This window comes from Limanda limanda, chromosome 20 (genome assembly GCF_963576545.1).
Source record: "Limanda limanda chromosome 20, fLimLim1.1, whole genome shotgun sequence".
Lineage (NCBI taxonomy): Eukaryota > Metazoa > Chordata > Actinopteri > Pleuronectiformes > Pleuronectidae > Limanda > Limanda limanda.
In genome coordinates, this window is record NC_083655.1 from 12,665,391 (window position 1) to 12,688,263 (window position 22,873).

A 22,873-nucleotide genomic window follows, 5' to 3' on the forward strand; every position below is an offset into this window, starting at 1 on the left:
ACGCTGCATGTTCCCTTTACTACCCTCAGTCCTCTTGGCCAGCTCCCTGGTGAACAGGACGTTGGCCAACTTGCTCTGAGCGTACGCCCGCACGGGGTGGTAGTCCTTCTCGCCGCTGAGGTCTTCGAAGTGGATCCTGCCCATGGCGTGAGCCGCCGAGGACAGGTTGATGACGCGGGCTGGGGCAGAGTGCTTCAGCAAGTCGAGTAGCAGGAAGGTCAGGAAGAAATGGCCTTGAGAGGGAGGACAGGGGTTGGAAGTACAGAGATTGAAAAAGTGTAGACCATTTAGAAATAAATGCATCTTTTAAAAAATACACAAAAGATTTACACGGTTGATGAGAACAGACCGTGAAATAACACGGTTGATCATTTGGTCTTTTGATGCAAACTAGGGCAACAGACATTTTTATCAATTTAGTGGGCCCAAAATTTCCTTTTTACGCCCCTGCCTATTGCTTAATACAGTGACAACCTTCCTGACCTGATGCACACAAACTTCATACACTATTTCCATCTCCTACCCAAGTGATTGACTCCAAACTGCAACTCGTATCCATCCACCGTCAGGGCGTGAGGGCAAATAGCCACGCCTGCATTGTTGATCAGGAAGTGAAGATACTTTTCACCTGGGAAACAGAATATCCGTTACCTGAGTCTATATATCTAATGCTGTATATGGAAGTTTATGTTACTGTAGTGTGTGTGTGTGTGTGTGTGTGTGTGTGTGTGTGTGTGTGTGTGTGTGTGTGTGTGTGTGTGTGTGTGTGTGTGTGTAACCCACTGTTGTAGACGTTCTCGGCAAACAGGCAGATCGACTTGGTGTCAGCGAGATCCAGTTGCTTGGCGACCACCTTGGCCCCCTCCACTTCCCTCATGATGTCACGGACGGCCTGCTCTGCCTTTGCCATGTCTCTGCACGCCAAAATCACCCGGGCACCTGTCGAGATGAATGCCTCTTACTGGTGTGCATGCTTGCATGAGCATGCACGTTGAAATCTGATCATGGTGAGGTGAAGTTGAGCACTCTCTGATCTCATGATTTCAACTCTCTTATATTTAGAAATAGCAGGAACCCATTTTCATGAGCATTTTTGGCTTCAGAAAAACACTTTAACGTGTGATTAGTTTTTCTTGCACAAGCTTTTCATTATTAAATCTTTTCCACACAGCTACTATCACTCACACAGGTAAAAAACTAAGAACATGTCACTTTTAATCACTCGTTATTCTGTCTTTAAAATGCACAGCTCTGATCACTTGCCTCTGCTGGCCAGGTCCTTGGCCGTCTCTTTTCCAATGCCCACATTAGCCCCCGTCACGATGGCTGTCTTTCCCTCCAGGGACACATCTGAGGACCACTGGGAGACAAACAGAGACCTGAGGGATGTAGTGTGAAGGTAGAAATTAAGACACAGAACATGAAATCCATCCTTTAACCATCATTAGAATAAAAAAAACATTAAAGCGTTTACATGACATGTTTGTTACCTAACAGTTTCTCAATTAGTAGATGGCAAAACAATGTTTTTCAGAAACTATACAGCCATCGTGTTGTATAAAGTTAAAGGTCACACCCATCATGCACCGGGCTTACATCTGGTACTTATAACTGAAATAACACTGTTTTACCCAGGAACAAAAAGACAAGCCAGTTCCACTTGTATGATATCCAGCATAAGACGTTTCTTACCTGACTGCTTGCATTTTTACAAAAATTCCAAAATCCTTTCTAAAAATCTGAGCGACTACTTATCTCAGACGTGATGCATGAAGACTCAGGTCCGGAAAAAAAAAACAGAGGACTAATATGAGAGAGAGAGAGAGAGAAAAGGGAAGGGAGGGAGAGAGAGGAAGAAAGAATGACAGCATTATGTCCGTTGAAGAATCAGTCATCGTGCATTGAGACGTCACAATTGGATACAAATCCCCTTCTGTTGAAAGGCCTCAATCGTACAAATCAATTAAGATGAAATTTCAACATGCTTCCAGGAGGGCAATCTCATGACATGCGCTAATGTGTTTAAATAAGCCAAAGTAACAGAGAGGCTTTATGTATGTTTATGAAAAGCCTTATATGCCTATGTATTTTTTATATATATAAATGTTTATTCTGCCTGTTCACGTGGCCCAGTCTCTCCATCTGCTTTTGGACGATTTGATTTGAAAGCAATTCCTCCTATTCAAATCCCTTTGTGTCATGATTTGATCATTTGGCTGCCATGATTCTGCGGCTGAGATTGGAAAAACCTGGATCCGCAGGTGAGGCGACTGTAATTTCAGCCTTTCACCACTGTGGAGTTCCTGGTGCTTTCCACAGGAAGGTCTAATGTGAGCATGTTATTCTGATTACTGCTTGGAACCAATAACATCACATTATCGGATCCTTCACAGTGAAAGTTGAACCATCACTCATTTACTTTAGAACATGTGACTAGCTGTGCTCTTTCTATCCCATAGTTTGCTCTTTTCTCTCTCTCTCTCTCTGTCTCTCTCTGAGCTGCAGGACACTGCCCAATAACAAAAACTATTATCATCGTGATTATTGTATTATTATTCATGATATAATTAATAAAACCATTCCAAGTTTAAATATAACTCTTATTATTTTCATTTTAACCAGTAGTCTGACGAGGCTTGAAAATGATGGTTACACAACTGTTCCTACTCTCTCTCTCCCCCTCCCAGCTCATCCCAATCGGGCGAGGTACATGGCCTTTTGTCCTGAGTCTGGTTCCAGAGGTTTCTTCCAGTTAATGAAGGAGTTCCTTTCTAAATAAAAAATTAATTTGTAATAAAATTGTATTGAGTTTAAGAATCACTTTCTCCCGCTTTAATTTTATTACTGATATAAGTTTTGGTTGTGGTGTTAATGTGTTGTTTTTATTTTAAGGTTTAAATGATACCACAGGTGATATCCGGTGGATTAAGGATATATTTTTTTTGTTGTGCTATAGCAGGAAAGTGCCACTGGGGGGTGACCTCCTACATATCTCCTTTCAAACGAGAGACTGTTTTCTCTCACACACACATACACACATTCGTACTTCTGTTTTAGTGAGGACAATAATTGACATAATATATTCCTTAGGCCCTGACTCTAACCTTAACTATCCAACTAAATGCCTTATCCTAACCCTTACCTATATCTAACCCTAACCTAATTCTTACTCTAACCATAAAACCAGATCCTAATCCTCAAACAGCCCGTTAAAGGTGGGTCAGAAAGTGAGGAACGGCCAAAATGTCCTCACAAAGATATCTGTACAAGTAAACACACACACACAGAGCGCTAAAATCATTTAAAGCTCCAGTGAGGTTCTGTGTTGTCGGGCCAGATCTCATGTAAACCATGTGAAAGCCAGTCATAACTTCCTGTTTCTCACAAACAACCATAAAATAAGCTGAGACAAGACTGGAACACACACACACATACACACACACATACACACACACACATATATATATATATAAACATACTCCTGTCGGCCCAACCAGGTCTAAATGTGCAGCCAGCTCCTCTCATGTGGTCTCTCTGTGACGCTTGTTGGTCTGACGGCGAGATTAGTTTCCCCTCACAGCTGCTCGCCATCGCCAGGCCTGATGAAAGGCCGCCCGACCGCCTGTCATCACAGCAACGGAGACAAAGAGTCCTCGCCACATGTGTAATTAGCATCGCTTCGCAAAAAGATTATAGATCATCCCGAGGAGATAAACGACCCTCGCGTTGTGATTCTGTCGGAATCGGAGAAGAGTTGACTAGAGAGAAACCACAGGGTCAGGATGGCAGCCATCCCGGAAAGGATTAGATGCAAAACATATTTTTATTTCAATCAAAATATTCTTTCAGTCATTCATTGCAATAGATTTGATTGATATGTACATAATTACTGAGGCTGCAGACATGTGATGGGCTCAGGATGTGTGAGTTCTACCAGCTGTTCATGGTTCACACATCCACACCACAAATCAAATGAGAGAAAGCACAAAGGGATCAGTCTTATATCTCAGATACATCTTGCTTCTTTTTCTCTTTGGAAATATTTACAAACATTGATCACATATGAATCTGAAATATTACATAAACAATCTGCTCTGAAAAAAATCATCTGAAAGAAAATATTACAAACAGGTTTTTCTTCATTAGGGCTTGAACATTAAAACACAATGAAACAAAACAAACTGGTAATAAAATAGCTTATCAAATGCATAGCATTTTTTATTTGACACAAACTGCACCTGTGGTGCAATAAGGAGAGAATTAAAAAAAAGGCAAGGATAAACAAGCATCGTACCAAAACTGGATGTGTCTCTTTTCTGTAAAATAGCTTTTGTTAGACTCTGCAAACCAGAGAATGAAAACTCATCTCAACTTTGACTCTACCCTCAGATCTTTCTGTAGCCACTAGATTCCGTTTACTTCCCTGAAAAAATATTTATTTTCTTGGCAGTTATTTCCACATGGTGGATATTTTGTTATGTAACTGCTAAAATTACCCAAAGGTCAGATTCAAACTGGTTAAAAATGCTGCAGGCTTTAACCTTTACTGTCTAAAGGTGGGAAATGGGAAGTGCAATAACTCCTCTGTATCGAGACCCGGCTGCGATTTCCATACAACCATAAAAGCATGACATTGTTCCAGTCTGAACTCTAGTTCCACATCCAATTCCCAACAAAATTCCCCATCAATGTCTGGAATGAAGGGAGTTTCCATGTGAAGGAGCCTGCAGCTTTCCACTGGAAATAAAAAAAGGCATGTTTGAGGAGAAGTGCCCGAGGCTACGTTCAGTGACTAATGTCTGAGGAGAGACGAGTTACTGTTTGATTACTTTCCAAAGAATAACACTTTTCAATAAAGTTGCCTCGTCACTCAGCGGATTGGTCGGATTCACTGTAATTAAAAGTCTTCCTGGCTATGAGAAGCTGGTATGTGACAACCACACATTGGATATGAAGATTGACGCCATGACAGCTCCTCCAAAGTGAAGCCTAAATGCCTCAATCACCACCTAGTGGCTGGCAGCAGTATAGGTCATAAACTAACCTTCTCGCTGTAAGTAGATGGGAGATGGACCAGAAAAAAAGTCAAATTAAACAACAAATAAGTATATTTCTCAAAGATAGTTCCAGTCCAAAGTTTGTTCAAACATTTTTCTCGTGATTTAGATTTTATTAATTAATGCTACAAAAAAAGGGTTAGAAAAGTTAGGATTGACAGCTGAGACCGACTCGCGATTGGTCAAGTGGGTATATTGGGGAGACCACAATAACGTGGCTCCATCACCTGATCGCTACTCCACCAACTGCACAAGAGGGCTTCCAGGATGTTTTTGCTTGATTTCTGGATACTGGAAAGAGGTGGAGACACGTCATCCATCTTTATTTACATTCTAGGACAAACAGTTTTTTGCCATTTCACTGGGAGCTAAGATACACAAGGTGACGTAACCAACAAGAATGATCAGAGATCACTTGTTTATCTGATAGTTATTGAGTTGATGGACTGGGCTGACACAGCCACTGTTCACTTCCCCGGCGGCCGCTCTGCCATCACTTCTTGCACCGGCAGCGTCTCGTCTTGCACCGTGACACGAGACAAGCCCTCCCCTCGTGACCTGGCAGCGCGTTGTAAATACGGAGCCGTCTCGTTGGCCTCTTCCTGGACCGGGCTTCGGACGGCATCGTCAAGCCCGGCTCCGTCGCTGCCCACGGATGTCTGGCTGACATAGACGACGATGACCTCACCACTGAAGTTCATCACCTGACCGCTGGAGATGAAGGTGGTGTTGTTGTTCCCCGACACCTGACCTGAAAAAAAAGAAGAGATAGTGAGAAGTTTGGCACCAGAAAAGCGATCAAAGGTTATTAGAGGTAATGTTTTTCCTCGTATTCATTTTAGTTTTTTGCATTTGACAAAAAATGGTGCTTCTGGCGTCTGACCTCAACATCCCCAACTTCCCTATTCTGGTATAGAAAACGTACAGAGTCATCTTATTGACAAATCAGTGGAAATATAAATATATATGCTGTCAAATTCTCCTCCCACACACAGGAAGAGGTTCTCCTATGCATACGTACATGAAGACGGGACTTAACCTCGGATGACAAACGGTCAGTGGGCGTGATGACCGCGCACGACGACCACAGAGAGGCCGCGGCTGCACAGATTGCCATATCACATCCTTTTCTGCCATATTTGTGTCAGAATGTCCAGAATTCTTTTAGCGTGAGAAACTCCAGGGCTTTCAAAACACATCCATTTGGTTTAGGGTTTTACAGACATGGCAGAATACAATTAAAAAAAAAAAAAGTGCTGCTCAACTCTTTTGAACTTTTACTGCCTCCAATAACGAGTTTCTGCAAATGCCTCAAAATCATTTGCACTAACTCTGTGTACGGTTCACACGTGAATTTGAGCCAATCGGGTTGATTATGTGATCAGCTGCTTCTAACAGGGAATTTGACTTTACCGAGTCAAATTCCCTGTTTGTGCAAACTTACTTGGCCAATAAACCTGATTCTGATTCTATTTTGTTTTGCAAGCCGCAACTCAACACATTAAGCCTCTGGTTCCTATTTTATCCAGCCGCCAGTCTGACTTCCCAGCCGACAAAACAAGCCGACCCTCCGTGACTCACAGCTCAGCTCATGTTTCATTTATTCACACATGCAGCACGCGCACACACACGCACACACACACACACACACACACACACACACACACACACACACATGCTCCAAGTAAATCCAAACAAACAGACTCTAGAAAACATTTTTACACTTATACACACACACAGAGAAAAGCACACACACGCGCAGAGACACACAAATACACAGACAATATCAGTAAATCTGAGCAAGGCAAACATTTTTACACTAACACACACACAGAGAAAAGCACACACAGCACACGCACAAAGTTGCACAGACAGACAAACACACAATCAGACACACTCCCCGAGAGTGTGTCTCTGTGTTCCTCCATCTGAGAGCCCTTTTCCCGGAATACCAGTCTGAGAGGTTCAGCTAAAAACTATGACATTTCACCACAACTTTGAAAACAAAGCTCTGTGGAATCTGCTTGGCTTCTTCTGTTTATCCTCCCTTAATACCAAGCTGACTTTCTATTTTTTGTTGGATGCCCAACAAATCTAGCAATACAACTCAGACGGGGGTCAATTTGAACTCTATAGAACCCTCAGCCTGTTTAATCTGCGGGAGAACCACACTCATGCACAGTTTTCCCTCAAAGTTCTTGCTTACTTTACCTGGTGAGCTGCCAGTTTGAATCTGGGTCATTAGCTTGTCTGAGGAGCCATTGAAACAAAAAGTATTTAACGTCCTAACCAGCTCTGGTGGAGCCTCTGAGTGGCCTACAGATGAGGTTTACGTGGTCTAACGGACAGCTTCGATGTGTGAGACTTGTGTGAAACCTCCGACCCGCGCTTCACCTTAAAATAGCACGAGCGGGAAGTCTTTTAATCAGCTGCCATTACTGCATGATGGGAAACGGAGTTCAAAACGTGTCATTTGTCAGTCCAAAATAGTCTTCACAAGTTTCTCTATGGGAGAGAGTGTGTGTGTTGTGTGTATGTGTGTTTTTGTTGGGTAGGCAGGGTTATAAAAAGTATTTCTCAAGCTGCTACACATCTTGCTTCAATTAAAGCTGTGGTCACTTTTTGCGCAACCCCAATGGAACTCTGGGTAAACGGGAGCTTTGTCGATGGCACAGTTCACGCTGATGCACACCGATGCACATTCACACACACACACTTTACACTGTATGTTGGAGTGTGGTTCTGGCGGCTCGCTGGCTCACCAAACACACACACACACACAAACGCTGCTCCCTGTGTGGTCTCCTGAAATTTAGGGTCCAACTCGCAATACCGGCGTCAATAAGGCATATTTCTTTAAAACGACACACACGCGCACACACACACACACTCACACACACACTCTCAAACACACACACACACACACACACACGTTCTCCTATTGTAACCCATCCTCTGTTATAAGCTGTGTTGAGCTCGTTCACCTAATGATGCCCCAGCTTGAGCTAACCACTGTCCCGATCAGACTGTTCTGATAATACTGCTTTTGTAAGTAACCATAACCACCCAGTGGCCGAAGCACAAATACACAAATATGCTTCCCGGAGATTTTTTTTTTCTGCTTCGGCGGCGTGCGTGCGTGTGTGCGTGCGTGTGTGTCTGTGTGCGGAGCCCTTTGAAAGAACAATACAAAGTTCAAGTGTGTGACAGTAAAACTTTCCATTTAAACCAACACAAATTTCATTGTGTTATTCTTGGTGGCTGGTCCCACCTACTTTGTGGAGAGGGAGCTCTGTAATGCAGTGTATGAAATCATGTATGGGTTCGACCCTGTGGCAGCACAGTGGTGACTGCCTCCACAAACACTGAGCACAGGCCCCACCTGGAAAACACAACCCTGCTCTCACAGGCTTTGAAATTAGCCTTTCTCCCCAGAGGACACGGACCCTGTGATCTATATGCATACATATATAAATGTGAACCTATTTCATTTCTTTATTAAAAAAATATCAAAGTTCATAGGTTATTAAAGTTATATATTGTATATTATAAAGTAAAAATACTCATTAATACGGATGAAGTGGCAATTGACCAACTGAGAGAATTTTATTAAGTCAAAATTGTGAGACAATTAGGTAAAAGAACAACTTAAAGAATATAAGAGCAAATTAAAATAATATAAAAAATAATTAGATAGTTAGGCAAAAGAAAACACAATTTTGGACTTTCTTGACAAATTGTCCAAACTTTTACTTACATTTCTTTTCGTAACTCATAATGTTGATTTAGTATATATATATATTTTTTTTTCTAATAATAATATTTTATACATTTATTTATTTATATTTATACTATAAAATGCCGCTCAAGGTTCTTTCCATGAAGTAGAACATATTAAGACAGAACAATATATAAAAACATCAAATATTGCTAAAGCAGAATGTTAACAATGGTGCTAGTTAGAGAATTTTTAAATCCATCCTGGTTCTAAAGCAGATGTGATATGTTCAAGTACTCAGGTTAAAATTATTTTCAGCCTTCATAATATTTCATTTTATATTTATTTAGTTCTGCCTGTTTCAAATCTTGAAGTTTGAAATGTGCACCCACCTGAGGTAAGCGTTGGTTCCGCCAGCTGACTGTGGAGGCTCTCGGGGGAGCACTGCAGTTCTGACTCCCCACACGAGAGCTTGTTGCCACTGTTATTCTCCCAGGAAAGACCCTGGCCTTGCTCCGGGCCAGAGGCCTCGGGGGGGTTGTCCAGGTACAGATCTCTAACCGACGAGGACGTCATCAGGGGACTGACTGACGTCATCGCAGAGGTTGTGCTATTCACGGCTGAGGTGGTGTCTGTGCTCGCCAGTCTGTATAACTCCTCCTGTTTCAGCGGTGACCCGTCGGCCATGTTGGGTTTGAACTCCGGCGACACCAGAGCCTGGGACAGAGGCAGGCAGAGTTCAGGACGTGGGCTGGATGGAGGGACGACAGAGGAGCCGTGGAGGAGTGGAGCAGAGAGAGACACGAGGGACGCAGCACCCGTTTCACTCTTGCGCAAAACCATCTTTTCTTGATCCCGGTTGCCCTTCTCTCCACTCTCACTCCTCTCTTCTTTCCCACTCTCATCTCCATCCCTCTCTCCGTCCAGCCCTCCACACGAGCAGGTTCCTGGTGTCCCGGGGCAGACCGCCTGGCTGCAGTCCTCGTTCTCCCCGACTTCCAGTGGCTCGCGAACAGGGATGACACACACGCAGGAACCCGCCATGAGAGGGGGCATGCTGGGGACCTCCTCCTCTTCCGACACCTCCTCCGGTTCTCCAGACCCTTCGTTCTGTCGCTCCTCCGTCACCGTCTTCCCCTTGGTCGCTGCCTTCTCTGTCAGTTCCCCGGTGAAGGGCAGCGAGACCTTGACGTCGGGAGCAGAGGTGGGGAATGTGCAGAGGGGCTCATCTGATGGGTTGTGTGGTGATTGGTAGATGAGTTTGGTGATCTCACAGGGTGAACACTTAGGACCCCCACTGTGGTAAAGAGGGTCCAATGTATCCTAGAACAAAAAAAGCAAGGAGATAAGCAGTGAGAATAACCATTGTTTTCTGTGAATTGTATGAAATATGATTTCAAAAAGTGGTATGCACCCAAAATAAGAGACTTTGGCTGTATTTGTGCCTCATTGAGCCATATATAAAAAGAACTATCTAACATGCACATGCAACTTCATGCAATGCAGTGGATTTGTGTGTATTTTAAACTGTAATTCCACTTTACCTGCTGTATCCTTGTACTCTTCAGATTCTGAACACAGGATCGCAGATTCACTGGACAAAGAAACAACACATTCTACGTTAAAATACAGAGGATGAATCATGACCCATTTTCAGCCACGAACCCCGGAAACCGCCGGATCTTTCTAATACAAAGAACGCAGAAGGAGATTGTGCAGGTCGGACACATTCACAACAACAGGAAAATGTGTTTTGTTTCCAGCACATCTCGTTTCTCGTTGTCTTCTACGTGTATGGAGCCTCTCATATTTACATTCTTCCTGTTTTGCATCTCTCGTGTGTTTGACATGTCATCAACACACCCACTCACTCTAAAAGTCTCGGAAAATGACGGCAGCAACTGACTCAGACATTTGCATTCTCACGTACTATAAATAGAGAACTAGTACAAACAGCAAGTCAGATCTATGTATCTACATTTACGGGGCTGCAGCTTACCTGAGAGTAACTTCAGTTTGTCCTTGTAGCAGAAGAGCAGCAGGATGAGGAGACACAGAACGGTGATGACGGACAGAACAGAAACTATGACCCAGGAGGGGGTGGCACCTGCAAGAGAGACAAGTTCACAGATCATGTTTTACAATGCCTAAAAAAATATTTTCCCCCCTTGGATGTATCACCCTTTTGTGGCTTTCATACATGAAATCATGGTCAATATAATGTGGCTTTTTTTGACAAGAATTTGAAAAAAAAACCCTCTTTAATATCAAAGTGATAACAGATTTTTACAAAAATTATTGCATAGATATTCACCCCCTTCAGGTCAGTATTTGGTAGATGCACCTTTGGCTGCAATCACAGCACTGAGTCTGTGTGGATATGTCTCAATCAGGACATCTGGACACTGCAATATTTTTTAGATCTGGGCTTGGACTTGGCCACTCCAGAACATTCACCTTGTTGCCTTAGAGCCATTTCTGTGTAGCTTTTGCTGTAGGCTTGGGGTCGTTGTATCGCTGGAAAATAAATCTTCTCCCAAATCGTAGTTCTCTCGCAGACTGAGTCAGATTATCCTCCAGGATTTGACGATATTTTTCTGCTTTCATGTTCCCCTATACCTTTACAAGCCTTCCAGAGCCTGCTGCTGAGAGGCATCCCCAGAGCATGATGCTGCCAGCACCATGCTTCACTGAGGAGATGGTGTATTTGTGGTAATGAGCAGAGTTTGGTGTTCGTCAAACATAGCGTCTAGTCTGATGGCCAAAAAGCAAAATTTTTGTCTCAAAAGAACCTTCTTCCAATCGACCTCGGAGTCTCCCACAGTCTCCATTTAACTAATTGACACATGTTTAACTAGCTCAGGGGTCGGCAACCTTTACTATCAAAAGAGCCGTTTTGCTCCCTCTTCCCCCAAATAAAAAATTTGTCTGGAGCCGCAAAACATATTTGACAACACAGCTTATAAAGTTTTAAAAATAGTAATGCTATGTATATTAAAACTTTAGTTTGTTGCATTTATGAAATTATAGAAGGACAATAAAGAAAACTGTTGACCTTATTGCTATTTTTTTACCTGTTACAACAAAGGAAAACACCAAACTCTCATTAAGAGGAGAACACTTTAAAGGGGGTGAATATTTATGCAAACACTTATTTTACACTATATATTTTTAATTCATTGACATTATTTTGTAAAAATCTGTTTTCACTTCGATGTTAAAGAGGGTTTTTTTTTTGCAAATTCTTGTCGAAAAAGCCAAATTATATTGACCATGATTTCATGTATAAAAGCAACAAAAGGCTGAAACATCCAAGGAGGGGTGAACACTTTTTAGAGGCAATATATATGTGAAAGCTACTGTCAGTCATGAGTAAAACATATATCGTTAATCTCTGAGATTTAGGCGCTTAGACATTTATCTCCTCCTGAGTAGATGTTACACATGCATTGACTGGTCTTTGTATGGCAGTGTCCACAGAGCGTGTCTCACCAGACACAGGGAGTCCACATGCTGCATCGGCCTGAGCGCTGCCTGGATGGGTCTCAGTCCTGCCCTCGGCCTTACAGCTGAAAGAGAAGAGGAAAGTAAAACAATGAAGGCCAAAGACGACATATGTGTTATATGTTATTTTGTTCATTACAAGGTGACACCAGCCTGACAGCCTCCACCACTGGAAAGCTCCGTGATGAAGAAACAGAAAGAGAGCGAGAGATGGAAAAAAGGGAGATTTTCCTTCTCTCAGTCCATCATCATCATCATCATCACAGTTCCGGCCTGCAGTGGAGGCTCTGGCTTGTGGTGAGGAGATCTACCAGGTTGCGTTTTCCTTTAAAAAAAATCTCAGTCTAAACACTGTTTGTGTGAGTGCATATGTATGTGTGTGTGTGTGTACTTCTTTTTGTTAACTACTTTTGGGATATTTGCAGAACTTGTACACCTCATTAGGACCGAAATTGATTTTCTGAGCTCTTGTTTAAAGTTAGTGATAAGATGTGAATTGTGGTTAGGTTAAGTTTAGGGGTTAAACCTGAATTAGTCCTGGTCAAAGTTAGGGATACACTTTTGAGTAGGCTGTACACACTGAATGGAAGTCAATGCAAAGTCAGTGCTGAGTGTAAAAGGGTTGGGCCGGAGCCTGATTGCTTTGGATTTACTGCAACTGTGTGTGTTTGTGTGTGTGGGTGCAAACGTCCACACTTACTTAGTCCATTGTTTGCATTGTTCTCCGTTGTTGTCAGCAGAGAAGAAGCCTTTCTTACACGCCACACAGACCTTCCTTCCGTTCGTGGACTCTGAAAGGAGCAGCATATTTTTTGTTAGATTTGTGGCCTAGGGGGTAGAGTGGTTGTTCTCCAACAAGAAGGTTGCCGGTTGAATCCCCATCTGCATGCCGAAGTGTCCTTGGCAAGATACTGAACCCCTAAATGGCCCCTAATAAATGATGAGTGTACTAATTGTAAGTCGCTTTGGACAAAAGCGTCAGCCAAATGACATGTAATGTAATGTATCACTTCTCCGGTTCACGATCCCTCCGTAAATGTCGGATGTGTCTTTTGAGACTCTTACCGGGATCCTCGTCGAGGCCGTATCCGGCACTGCAGGTGGGAATCCTCTCGCAGAACTCACAGTTGATGGGGTAGCACTGGAGGTGGGGGAGGCAGCGGCACGGCTCCTCTGCCACAGGGTTCTCAGGCCTCTCCATGAAACCCTTAACTGCAAGGGGGGAGTCAAAGGGGGAGTGTTATTATACCATGACATCACCAGGACATTGTTTTTGTGATGGTCCCAATAGTATGACAATAAATAGGCAAACCTTTAATCCTACATTTTGTTTCGAGTATATCGTCAATAGTTTAAGGTTTGAAAAACTGGATACATTCAAAATTGTAGGTTTTTGGTTCTCTGGTGTATTCTAATTATTAGGAAACATCAATCCTAGTTTCAAACAGGTTATTATTAAAGGTTCAGTGTGTGAGATTTAGATGAAAGGGATCTATTGGCAGAAAACCATACAGCTAATTAGACGGACCGGCTTCCATCTCTGTACCAACCAGTGAGGTGGGTGGGAGGGGCATAAATGGAGAGAGGGACGTAGAGAGTAAGAGGGCTGAAAGGAATAAAGGAAGTATGGATGGAGGGTGCAAAGGCTGGAGAAGGAAGGAATAGAGCGAAACTTACAAAATTACAAATTGAAATTTTGTTCCTCTTTTTCATTTTGCTGTGTAAACTCAGTGTCTGTAGTCAAAGGTCCAGTGTGTGAGACTTTGGGTAAAGGGATTTCTTTCTTTCTTTACTGCAGAATGGACCCTTTTTATTTAAATACTTCATATTTACATCGGGAGTGGGTCCTCTCTACGGAGGCCGCCATGTTCTTTTTACAGTAGCCCAGACTGGACAAACTAGACGCCTTGTGAGTTTTTATGACAACTGAAGGCTTCCACAGGTTCTTGTTTACGTTTGGAAGGGGAGGGGAGGGGGAGGTGAGGGGTATTCAGCTGCATCATGCAACTTCACCACTAGATGCCACTAAATCCTACACACTGAACCTTTAAGTCAGGATTTCATCCTGTTTCAAGATGTTTGTACTGACTCGGGTCACAGAACTTCTGCTGGAGACAGCGGTCCTCTTCGGTCCAGCCGGGTTGGTATTCACCGCGATTGCACTTGATACATTTAGTCGGGTGAGAGTCGGTGCAGGCAGCGAGCATACGGAAGCCTGGTGGGGACAAAAAGTGAGACACAGAGTCAGAGGTCTGTGTGTGTGTGTGTGTGTGTGTGTGTGTGTGTGTGTGTGTGTGTGTGTGTGTGTGTGTGTGTGTGTGTGTGTTTTGTGTGTGTGTGTGTGTGTGTTTGTGTGTGTGCGTGTACACCTATATGTCTTTGTATCATTGTGAGGACATTTTGGCCAGACATCAACCCTTCAGAGGGCTGTTAGATGTTCAGGTGAGAATTAAGAGGAGGATTAGGTGTTTAGATCAGGGTTAAGCATATGTGTGTGTGTGTGTGTGTGTGTGTGTGTGTGTGTGTGTGTGTGTGTGTGTGTGTGTGTGTGTGTGTGTGTTTACCTGGCCCACACTTCTTGCAGCATCTGGTGCCTCTTACGTAATGAGTCTCATCACAAGGTAAAGTTTTGGATTCCACATCCTAAAAAAAAAACAGCGAGACATAAACTGATGTGTTATTTTGTGTAAGTTTAGCTTATTATAGGTCTGTCTGTCCTGCCTGATACTAAATGTATTTCAAGAAAAGATTCCCATATTAATTCGTGCTTCGCTCGATCAAAAATATCACTTTTCCGTCAGTGCTTCACATCCGTCCCTTGATGTCTGCCACGCTTCTGAGGCCATCTTCCTCCGTCCTTTCTCCATCTTTCAAATCCACATGAGGTATTTTGAGATGGCGGTGAGTAATGAGAGGAAGAGGATGGTTGTTTTCCACGACGTGCCCAGGAATTCTTTCCGCCACCTCAGAAGCACCTGACCACAGCGGCGCACAGCCTCCAAACCGGCAAACCAAACCCCCCTGTACTACCCAATTACCCATGGAGAGACCAACTGGAATTATGTGCAATCAACTCCAACTGCCTTCAGATTAGAACACACTGGACTCCAGATGTTCTATTATTGTATATTAGTGAGCTATTCGAATATAATTCCCATGTGTTTGAGTCCCCTATTAGTCAACTTGTCCATTACATAAATAATGCGAATAACAGCTGGCTGCTCCGACACTAAAATGATGAGTTTATTCCCAAAAGCTCGTTCTCCTGTTATAACTTATAATAATGCTATAAATAGCGTTTCCTGCTGTGATTCAACGGTGCAATCTGTAGTTTAGCATGGGGAACCAGAGAGGGAAACATCTGGGAGCCCTAGTAAAAAAAGGCCACAAAGGTAAGCCAAGGCTCCCACACACACTCACACACACTTACAGTGCACACACCCACCCTGCAGCCACCCTCACCACACTGCTGAATTAGAGAATCTGACTGTTATGACAGAAACGATGCCAAAGCCACAGTGTCTATATAAAATGTAGAAAAACACAACCTATAGACTCTGTCCTAAGACCTTACTCTTTTCATTTTTCACATTCAGCACATCTCAATGTTTGTCTTTCCCATGAAATGACATGCTGTTTCAGTCTAAAAGTAATTTGTACAGCTAAAGTAATGTGTTGGTGCTGCAGCAACATTCAGAGGAAACACATTTGAAATGGTGTCCAACTCTCACTTTTCTCTCTCATGGTGTATTTGTGTGTCTGCAACTTTCAGCAGCTTCATAAAGACACAAATTATTGACTGTATTTAAAGAAAGATGACGATACTACAGCCAAAAAGTTAAGCCAAAGCATCTAGGTTGCCACCTGGTGGCTGGCGGCAGTATAGGTCATATGCCCCGCCTCCTCCACGTTAGTGGACAGGATGTGGAGCCAACTAAAAAGTCAAAGTACGATTTAAAAACCTTTTTTCTCTGAGATGACTTCTTTCATTTGAGGTAGTTCTCGTAATGTGGCTTTGGATATCACATTCATGCAAAACTGTGCACTGGTGAAAATAATTTGGTGATTATTTATATTTAGGACTAGTTTCAATAACATTATTTATAGAGTTATAATGCTAACTTTCCTTTTGTTGAAATGTTCAAATTCCTTTGGTTAAAACTGGTTGTCACAATGATCAAATCTTAAAATAAAACTGAAAATTGAAGTTTAACTTCAGTTTAAATAAAAATACTTAGCTCCAGATCTAATTGTGAGTACCACCCTCCCCTCCTCTCTCCCTTTCGTTCTCACACCTCCACAGTAAATTCTGTTCAGTCTCAATGTCTTTTGCCTCGGGCAAAAACAGAGCAACATGAACGCTGGCAAGCTTTTAATTACCTCCACTCGGTCGCTCGTACATCAGCCAGTCTTTGTTTCAGAATCTCTGCAGAGGAAAAATGACGCACGGCGCTCGGACCACAGCACTAACGAGGAGCATGTGCTGCAGCAAACAGAAGTGACAGAGGAGGAGGTACGGTTCCCATGACAATGTTCATGTCTATGGATGGATGGATGGATGGATGGATGGATGGATGGATGGATGGATGGATGGATGGATGGATGGATGGATGGATGGATGGATGGATGGATGGATGGATGGATGGATAGATACAGTCAAACAGACAGACAGACAGACAGACAGACAGACAGACAGACAGACAGACAGACAGACAGACAGACAGACAGACAGACAGACAGACAGACAGACAGACAGACAGACTGCTAAACAGACATACCGACAGACAGAGAGAGAGATAGATAGACGGATCATAAACACACATAAATAACTCTGGGAAGTGTGTTTTCCGATGGCCACATCTAAACATTGGCTGTCGGTTCTGTGAGGCCGTAATGTTTTGACAAACTAAATATACAGGAAATGTCACAGGAAAAGCGCTGATCCACCCTATATGATTATAGGTTATCATACCGGCAAAGATAGAACACCCAACCTCAACTTTTAAGTCTGTAAAAAATACAGTAATATATGAATGTGTGTGTCCAACAGATTGTTCAAAGAAGAAATGGGTGGGGTTTCAGTGCTCCAGCCTTTTTTTTTTTTCTTATCTTTTAATAATCCTCCCGCATGTGTGGGATCAGGAGTGTGACACACAACACATTCCTTTTTGCCGTCAGAGTAGGGGAGAATTTGCATAACGGCCACGGCAGCCGCTGGCAACGGGCCTAAAGAGCCAGAGTGTGCATTTCAGCACTCTGTGATAAGGTTGTTGTAAAAAAAAAGAGCATGTTGCACAACGCCTGAATGTTTGTATTGTGTTTACTCCTGGGGTTCATTCTTTTAAACTGCCATAAAAAAACTAACCCCTTTGAAGTTCCACCTGCACAAATAAGGACTTTTACTAGTTTTGAAAGTCTCATAATAAATACTTTCCATACTTGTAAACCATATGTGGCACTGAAGGACCTTTATGGATTCATCCTCATATAATACAAATTATGATAATAATACAGTTGTTTTGTCTTGTTGGCATAAACTGGCAGCGTTTCAATGGTTATCCAGCACATGTAAGAGACTATTTAGTAAAGTTTTCTCAAAGGGTCTAACTTATTTTATAATTGCAGCAGCTTTGACACAAAAGGAACAAGCTTGAAGATGAGAAGGATGACTTATAACCACCATGGGACCAAAAAAAAGCTGGAAACACGTCCAAGGGCAACTTTAATCTGCGCTAATTGTTTTAAGGAACTTGACAGAGTTTGATCGGGCTGTGTTAGAGACACACAGAGGCCTGAAGACCAATATAATCCCCCCTCTTTCCACACAAAGCTCTGTTGTTATTATAAGGCTTCATATTTTATCAGGCAGTTGAATGTCTGTTGTCTGAAAAGTGAAATCAAGTTTGGATCTGCAGGCCTGAGGCAATGTGGTGTTATTGCTCAAGCCATGACAGACTTTACTGGAGAGATGGATGGACGGATGGATGGACTGATGGAGAAAAAGCTCAAAGTTTTTGGTTGAATGTCAAATGAAGGAAAAGGAGAGGAGACTCAGAGAGCAATTCTTGACGGGTGGATGACAGAAAGGTGGACAAACAGACGACGCCTGGGGAAACAGACTATTAAATAAAATACACAACTACTGACTTTTTTAGCCCAGAACATCTTGAACTAATCCTGTGTTGCTCAATCACACAGACGGTTTTCGAACCTTTTCTGGACCAAGTGGTTGAAAACCAAGAAGTGAAGGGGGATTTTATTGGAGGACACAGTGAGTCAGTGATGGCAAGACCACGGTGAGAACATACCGGAGCCAATGGTTTGCAGTGTCACCTTAAAACGTAGGATGGATTTCCTCGCTTCCTCTGTGCACACTGACTCATTTTCCATGCATCAAATCTGAATTCCCTCACTCTATTTGCCTCAATACTTGAAAAACAAAAAACTGGGACTTCTTGCTCCTGTGCCATCACCTCTCTGGATCCTCACATCTCTTGCAACACATCCCAGTAAAGAAGACGGAGAGAAACAGAGAAGAAGGAGCGTCTGTTCCAGTGAAAATTGTAATGCTGCTGGTTTACGGTAACGCGCACACAAACAGCCTGTGATGGATGACTGGTGCCCAGCAGTCCCACCGCCTCAACCACATCTTATAAACTGCTCCACCTGGATGGAGTTAGAGCTGCTTGGACTGCACAACAACATGGACAGCATGTCATTGGCCATTCACTCGTTTTCCTCACCACTAAAATCAAACTGTGGCCTTGGATCATGCTGTGAGAGACATTACGCATTGTTGTCATTTCAATGGTTTGGTTTGTATCCATGCCATTGGAGAATGGCACTGTCACCATCACAACTGCGTATTGTGCGTAACTGGCACCATCTTCCAGTCCTAACCTGTAGGGAATAAAGCCAGTGGCAACTTTTCTGGATCCCTGCAGGCCCACTTCTGCTGTCTGGGTCCTGATGCGCCATTTGGCCAGAACCGGAATGTTTGGTGGAGGGAGAAGAACATCCTGCTGCCAGCGGCGTTTTTGCGGTCAGACCGCGCATGAAACACAAACTGTTTCCAGTCAGAACTCAACCATCATCTCTCTTCCCCTCAATCCGTACAAAAACATCTCAGGTGTTGGCACCGTTACATTTCTCCTCTTCCATCTACTCTCCATCGCGATTCTCTTCTTTTTGGGCACATAACAACTCATGTACAAACTTTTGACAGCCGCTTAGAAGTAGGTTATAGGAGACAAAACATCTATCCACTGTTTGTTATTCATAAATACACTCCATATTGCTAATGAGTCACAGAAGTGGTGTTTTTACCTGTGCGTAAAAGGCGACGAGCGCACACGTTATCCAGCCTTGGAATATCCAACTCGTCGAAAAGTTCCGTCTCATCTCTGCTGGAGGATGAAGACTCCTTCTCCTTCTTCCTTCTCGGACAAACTTTTCCCTTTTTTCTCTCAGCCAAGACGACGATCTCTCTCTCAAGACCGAGATCCAGATTCTTCTCTTCGGGATTCAACTCAGTAAATCACTTCTTCTTGCGCGCATACATGTGGCGGAGCCTCCGCAGCGTCTCATGGGGCATTCCTGCGCCTTCATTCCCGGTCAGGCTGCAGTTCCAGTTCCCCTCCTCTCCTCTCCTCTCATCTTCCTTCTGCTTTCACCCACGCGTTGTGGAGCAGAGGATGCATGCAACAGCTTGTAAAAGCCGAGTGAGTGACTGGGGCTCCTCCCACCACGTTGCCACATGTAAAGAAAGAAGTAAGTTCACCCCCCAACCCAACCCCTCTGGCTCTGTGCACTGATCTCTCTTTCTGGATGAATGAATGAGTGAGTGTGTGTATGTGGCAGTTAGTGTGTGAGTGTGACATGAACCTTCACACACTGGACACACAACTGTGCAGCATCTCTGCAGAAACAGTTGGAGAGTTTATTTTGGAGGAGTTCCTGAAGTGACACTTTGGGTCTAAAAATGGTTTCATGACCTCACACCAGAGATGAACTCAGACGTGACCCAACGCACACGAGAGGCAAATAATGTGGTGACTATCAAAAAGCTTTCACTTCCTGCATGAGCCATTCATCCTGGAGGCGAGTCGGCTGCTCTCCGCTCTGGAGCGTGAGACCTGGAACTGTTACGAGCATTTCTGCAGTCGACAAATGTCTTTCATTTAGCAGAATAGCGAGTGCAGCTGTGCCGGTGTGGGGAGGACAGAGATTCTGAGAAAGAGAGGAAAACTGTTTTTTCCCTCCGAGCATTGCAGATCAGAGGCAGCCAAACTTGGCAGGTCAGGGAGGGCGGGTTCAGTAAAGTGGAGAACATGTTCTCCTCAAGGTGACAGTTATGCAAATATTAAATTGCAGGTAGGCCCTGAATGCAGAAAACACGAGGCTGGTCGGCACAAGAGAGAAAAGGTGGAAAAAATGAAGCAATCTTGTGTTATTCGTGCAAACAAGAGTGATGCATTCATGCTAGACCCTGTCTACCCTTATGTTAATTTGTTAATTTGTTGATGTGTTGTTACATGCAACAACCTCTGGCCGTCCCGAGAGGAGGATCCCTCACTTGTGACTCTTCTTGATGTTTTTCATGTCTCTAGTTCGAGGGTTAAGGACAGAATGTAAATGTCTCAACTTGTAGAATTTGTTGAACCCTAAGAGGTAAAAAGTGATTTGTGAATACGAGCTGCTTTCCTTTGATTCAATTGGACAAAAAATATATAATATTTATTCAGAATTTAGGTCAATGTGCAACATTTCAGTTGCAGTTTGTAAATTAATTATACTATAAATGCATAAACAAACAGAGCACAGGTTTTTCTGTAACAACTGGTAGGCCCTCAGAGGAGCACATTGCTCCACTAAGGCCCAACAGTCCCCTTAAATTCTATCAAACTGCCCCAGATTAAACACCCTCATTGATATCAGTTCCCTAAATATTCTGGATTTTCTCCCCATCTACAGACCCGTTCATTATTCCTTGGGTAATAAGCGAAAACGTCAAAACAAACTGCTTTTCTCACAATGTTGAAAAAAGTGAAAACCCTTCACCTCACCAAACAAACCTCCCATCAGCCAACCAACGCAGGCCCAAACAGAAACCTCCTCGGGAAGAGGTGAAAACATGGGCACGGGTTTTCCTCTGTATCAATAACAATGAATGACTAAGAAAGCAGCTGATTGTGTCACAACCAACTCAACTACCAGAGGTGGATCTTCCCCTCGAGCAGAGAAAGTGAAAGAATAATGAAGGTTTCGAGCTCAGCCAGTGGCGGGTAATGGGCTCTGTCCTCCCTCTCACCTCCTTATTTTCTACTTCCCTTCTCCAAACATGCTGAGAGAAGCTGTTCTGTGGGGGGGACTCTGCAGCTTGCACAGTAGCAATTAAGAGCCAGATGCGACTGGAGGTTTCTTCTTTTAGCAAGAAGAAACCTCCGCTGGACTCTGAACGCACCCCGAGCATTCACACAGGTAATTCGCTAACAACAGAATTAAACCGGCAAGCGGAGAGAAGTCCCTGTGAAGTCACGATGTAGCTTATTTTTGGATATATGAAGACGGAGGTCCGCTCCATGCTTGTTTACAAGCACCACACTGACCCGGGTCAGAGCTCAGACCGTCAAGCCATCGAGCGCACAGCTTGTGTTGCTTAGCATCATTTCCAACGAGGCAAAGTTCAAAAAGTGTGCCTGTTCCTGACAGCTCAGATACACAATAATGCACACACACATTTACACACACACACTTCGACCCATGCACGCCATAAGCCGCGGAATGGTTCACATTAATGTAACACACTCATTACTTGTTCCACAGAAGAAAGCGGCCGCAGCCTGTTTTGGTCCAGAGACTTTGGAGGAAGCTTCAAGGGTTAGGCGAGGTCTCCGCAGAACCTAGTGAAAAGTGCACGGGGCAGAAAAACACGCTCACATCCACCGAGAGCTCGAGAGGAATAATAACATTAAAAACCCGGCCACCGTGTTCCGGTGGTTTTAAGACTGGGTCTGCGTTGCTCCTGCTTGCTTTGGAAACAGATGTGATCCGTGAGTCACCCGAGCCGCCGGCGTGAGTAAGAGCTGCCGGCTGATGCCGTTTCCACGCACACACAAAGCCAGGAGAGGTTTTTTTATGAACACACATGCACACACAGTGGTGCTCTCACATGCAGGTGCAAACATCTGCATGGCCCCGGCACATCAGATGCTGAAAAGCCAATGCAAGGGTCTTGGCAAGAAGACAGGAGCGCCGCAGCATGGTAGAGCAAAGGCCTCGAGCTGAGAGTGGCCACATACTTCACACTTGCGCCGACGCTGACACAAACATTGTTATCGGACACATCTGTGTACTCATGCTTGGTTGAAACAACATGTAACAAATATCGCACATGTTTATTTTTATTTAGAGCAGGAAGTGAGATCAGACCACAATTGGTCGCAGGAGACATGCAAGCTCAGGGTGAATTTAATTACCAGGTGGGAACGGGTGATGGGGTGATGGGGTTTTAACTTTAAGTCCCACTAAAGTAGCTTATTAATGCACCTTAATAGTCTACTCAAAAAAGCAAAAAAAAAGTTTAAAAAAAAAA

At 43.6% G+C, this 22,873-nt stretch overlaps 2 protein-coding genes across 2 annotated transcripts in view; both read right to left on the reverse strand.

The window, feature by feature from the left end:
• The window catches only part of si:dkey-73n8.3 (uncharacterized protein LOC100150965 homolog), a 2,596-nt gene extending 890 nt beyond the window's left edge, over nucleotides 1-1,706 (reverse strand). The window contains 5 exon segments of the mRNA XM_061094308.1: nucleotides 21-233; nucleotides 524-628; nucleotides 784-939; nucleotides 1,264-1,379; nucleotides 1,693-1,706. Of these exon segments, the coding sequence (XP_060950291.1) occupies nucleotides 21-233; nucleotides 524-628; nucleotides 784-939; nucleotides 1,264-1,379; nucleotides 1,693-1,706 (604 nt within the window).
• Nucleotides 1,707-5,524: 3,818 nt separating this feature from the next.
• tnfrsf11a (tumor necrosis factor receptor superfamily, member 11a, NFKB activator) lies at nucleotides 5,525-19,680 on the reverse strand. The gene is made up of 10 exons (XM_061093970.1): nucleotides 19,606-19,680; nucleotides 14,844-14,922; nucleotides 14,369-14,494; nucleotides 13,345-13,491; nucleotides 12,980-13,070; nucleotides 12,268-12,344; nucleotides 10,775-10,882; nucleotides 10,320-10,369; nucleotides 9,168-10,098; nucleotides 5,525-5,808 (listed from the first exon to the last, which is right to left on the reverse strand). The coding sequence occupies exons 1-10, from the start codon at nucleotides 19,678-19,680 to the stop codon at nucleotides 5,525-5,527; spliced, it is 1,968 nt and encodes a 655-aa protein (XP_060949953.1).
• Nucleotides 19,681-22,873: the final 3,193 nt, after the last annotated feature.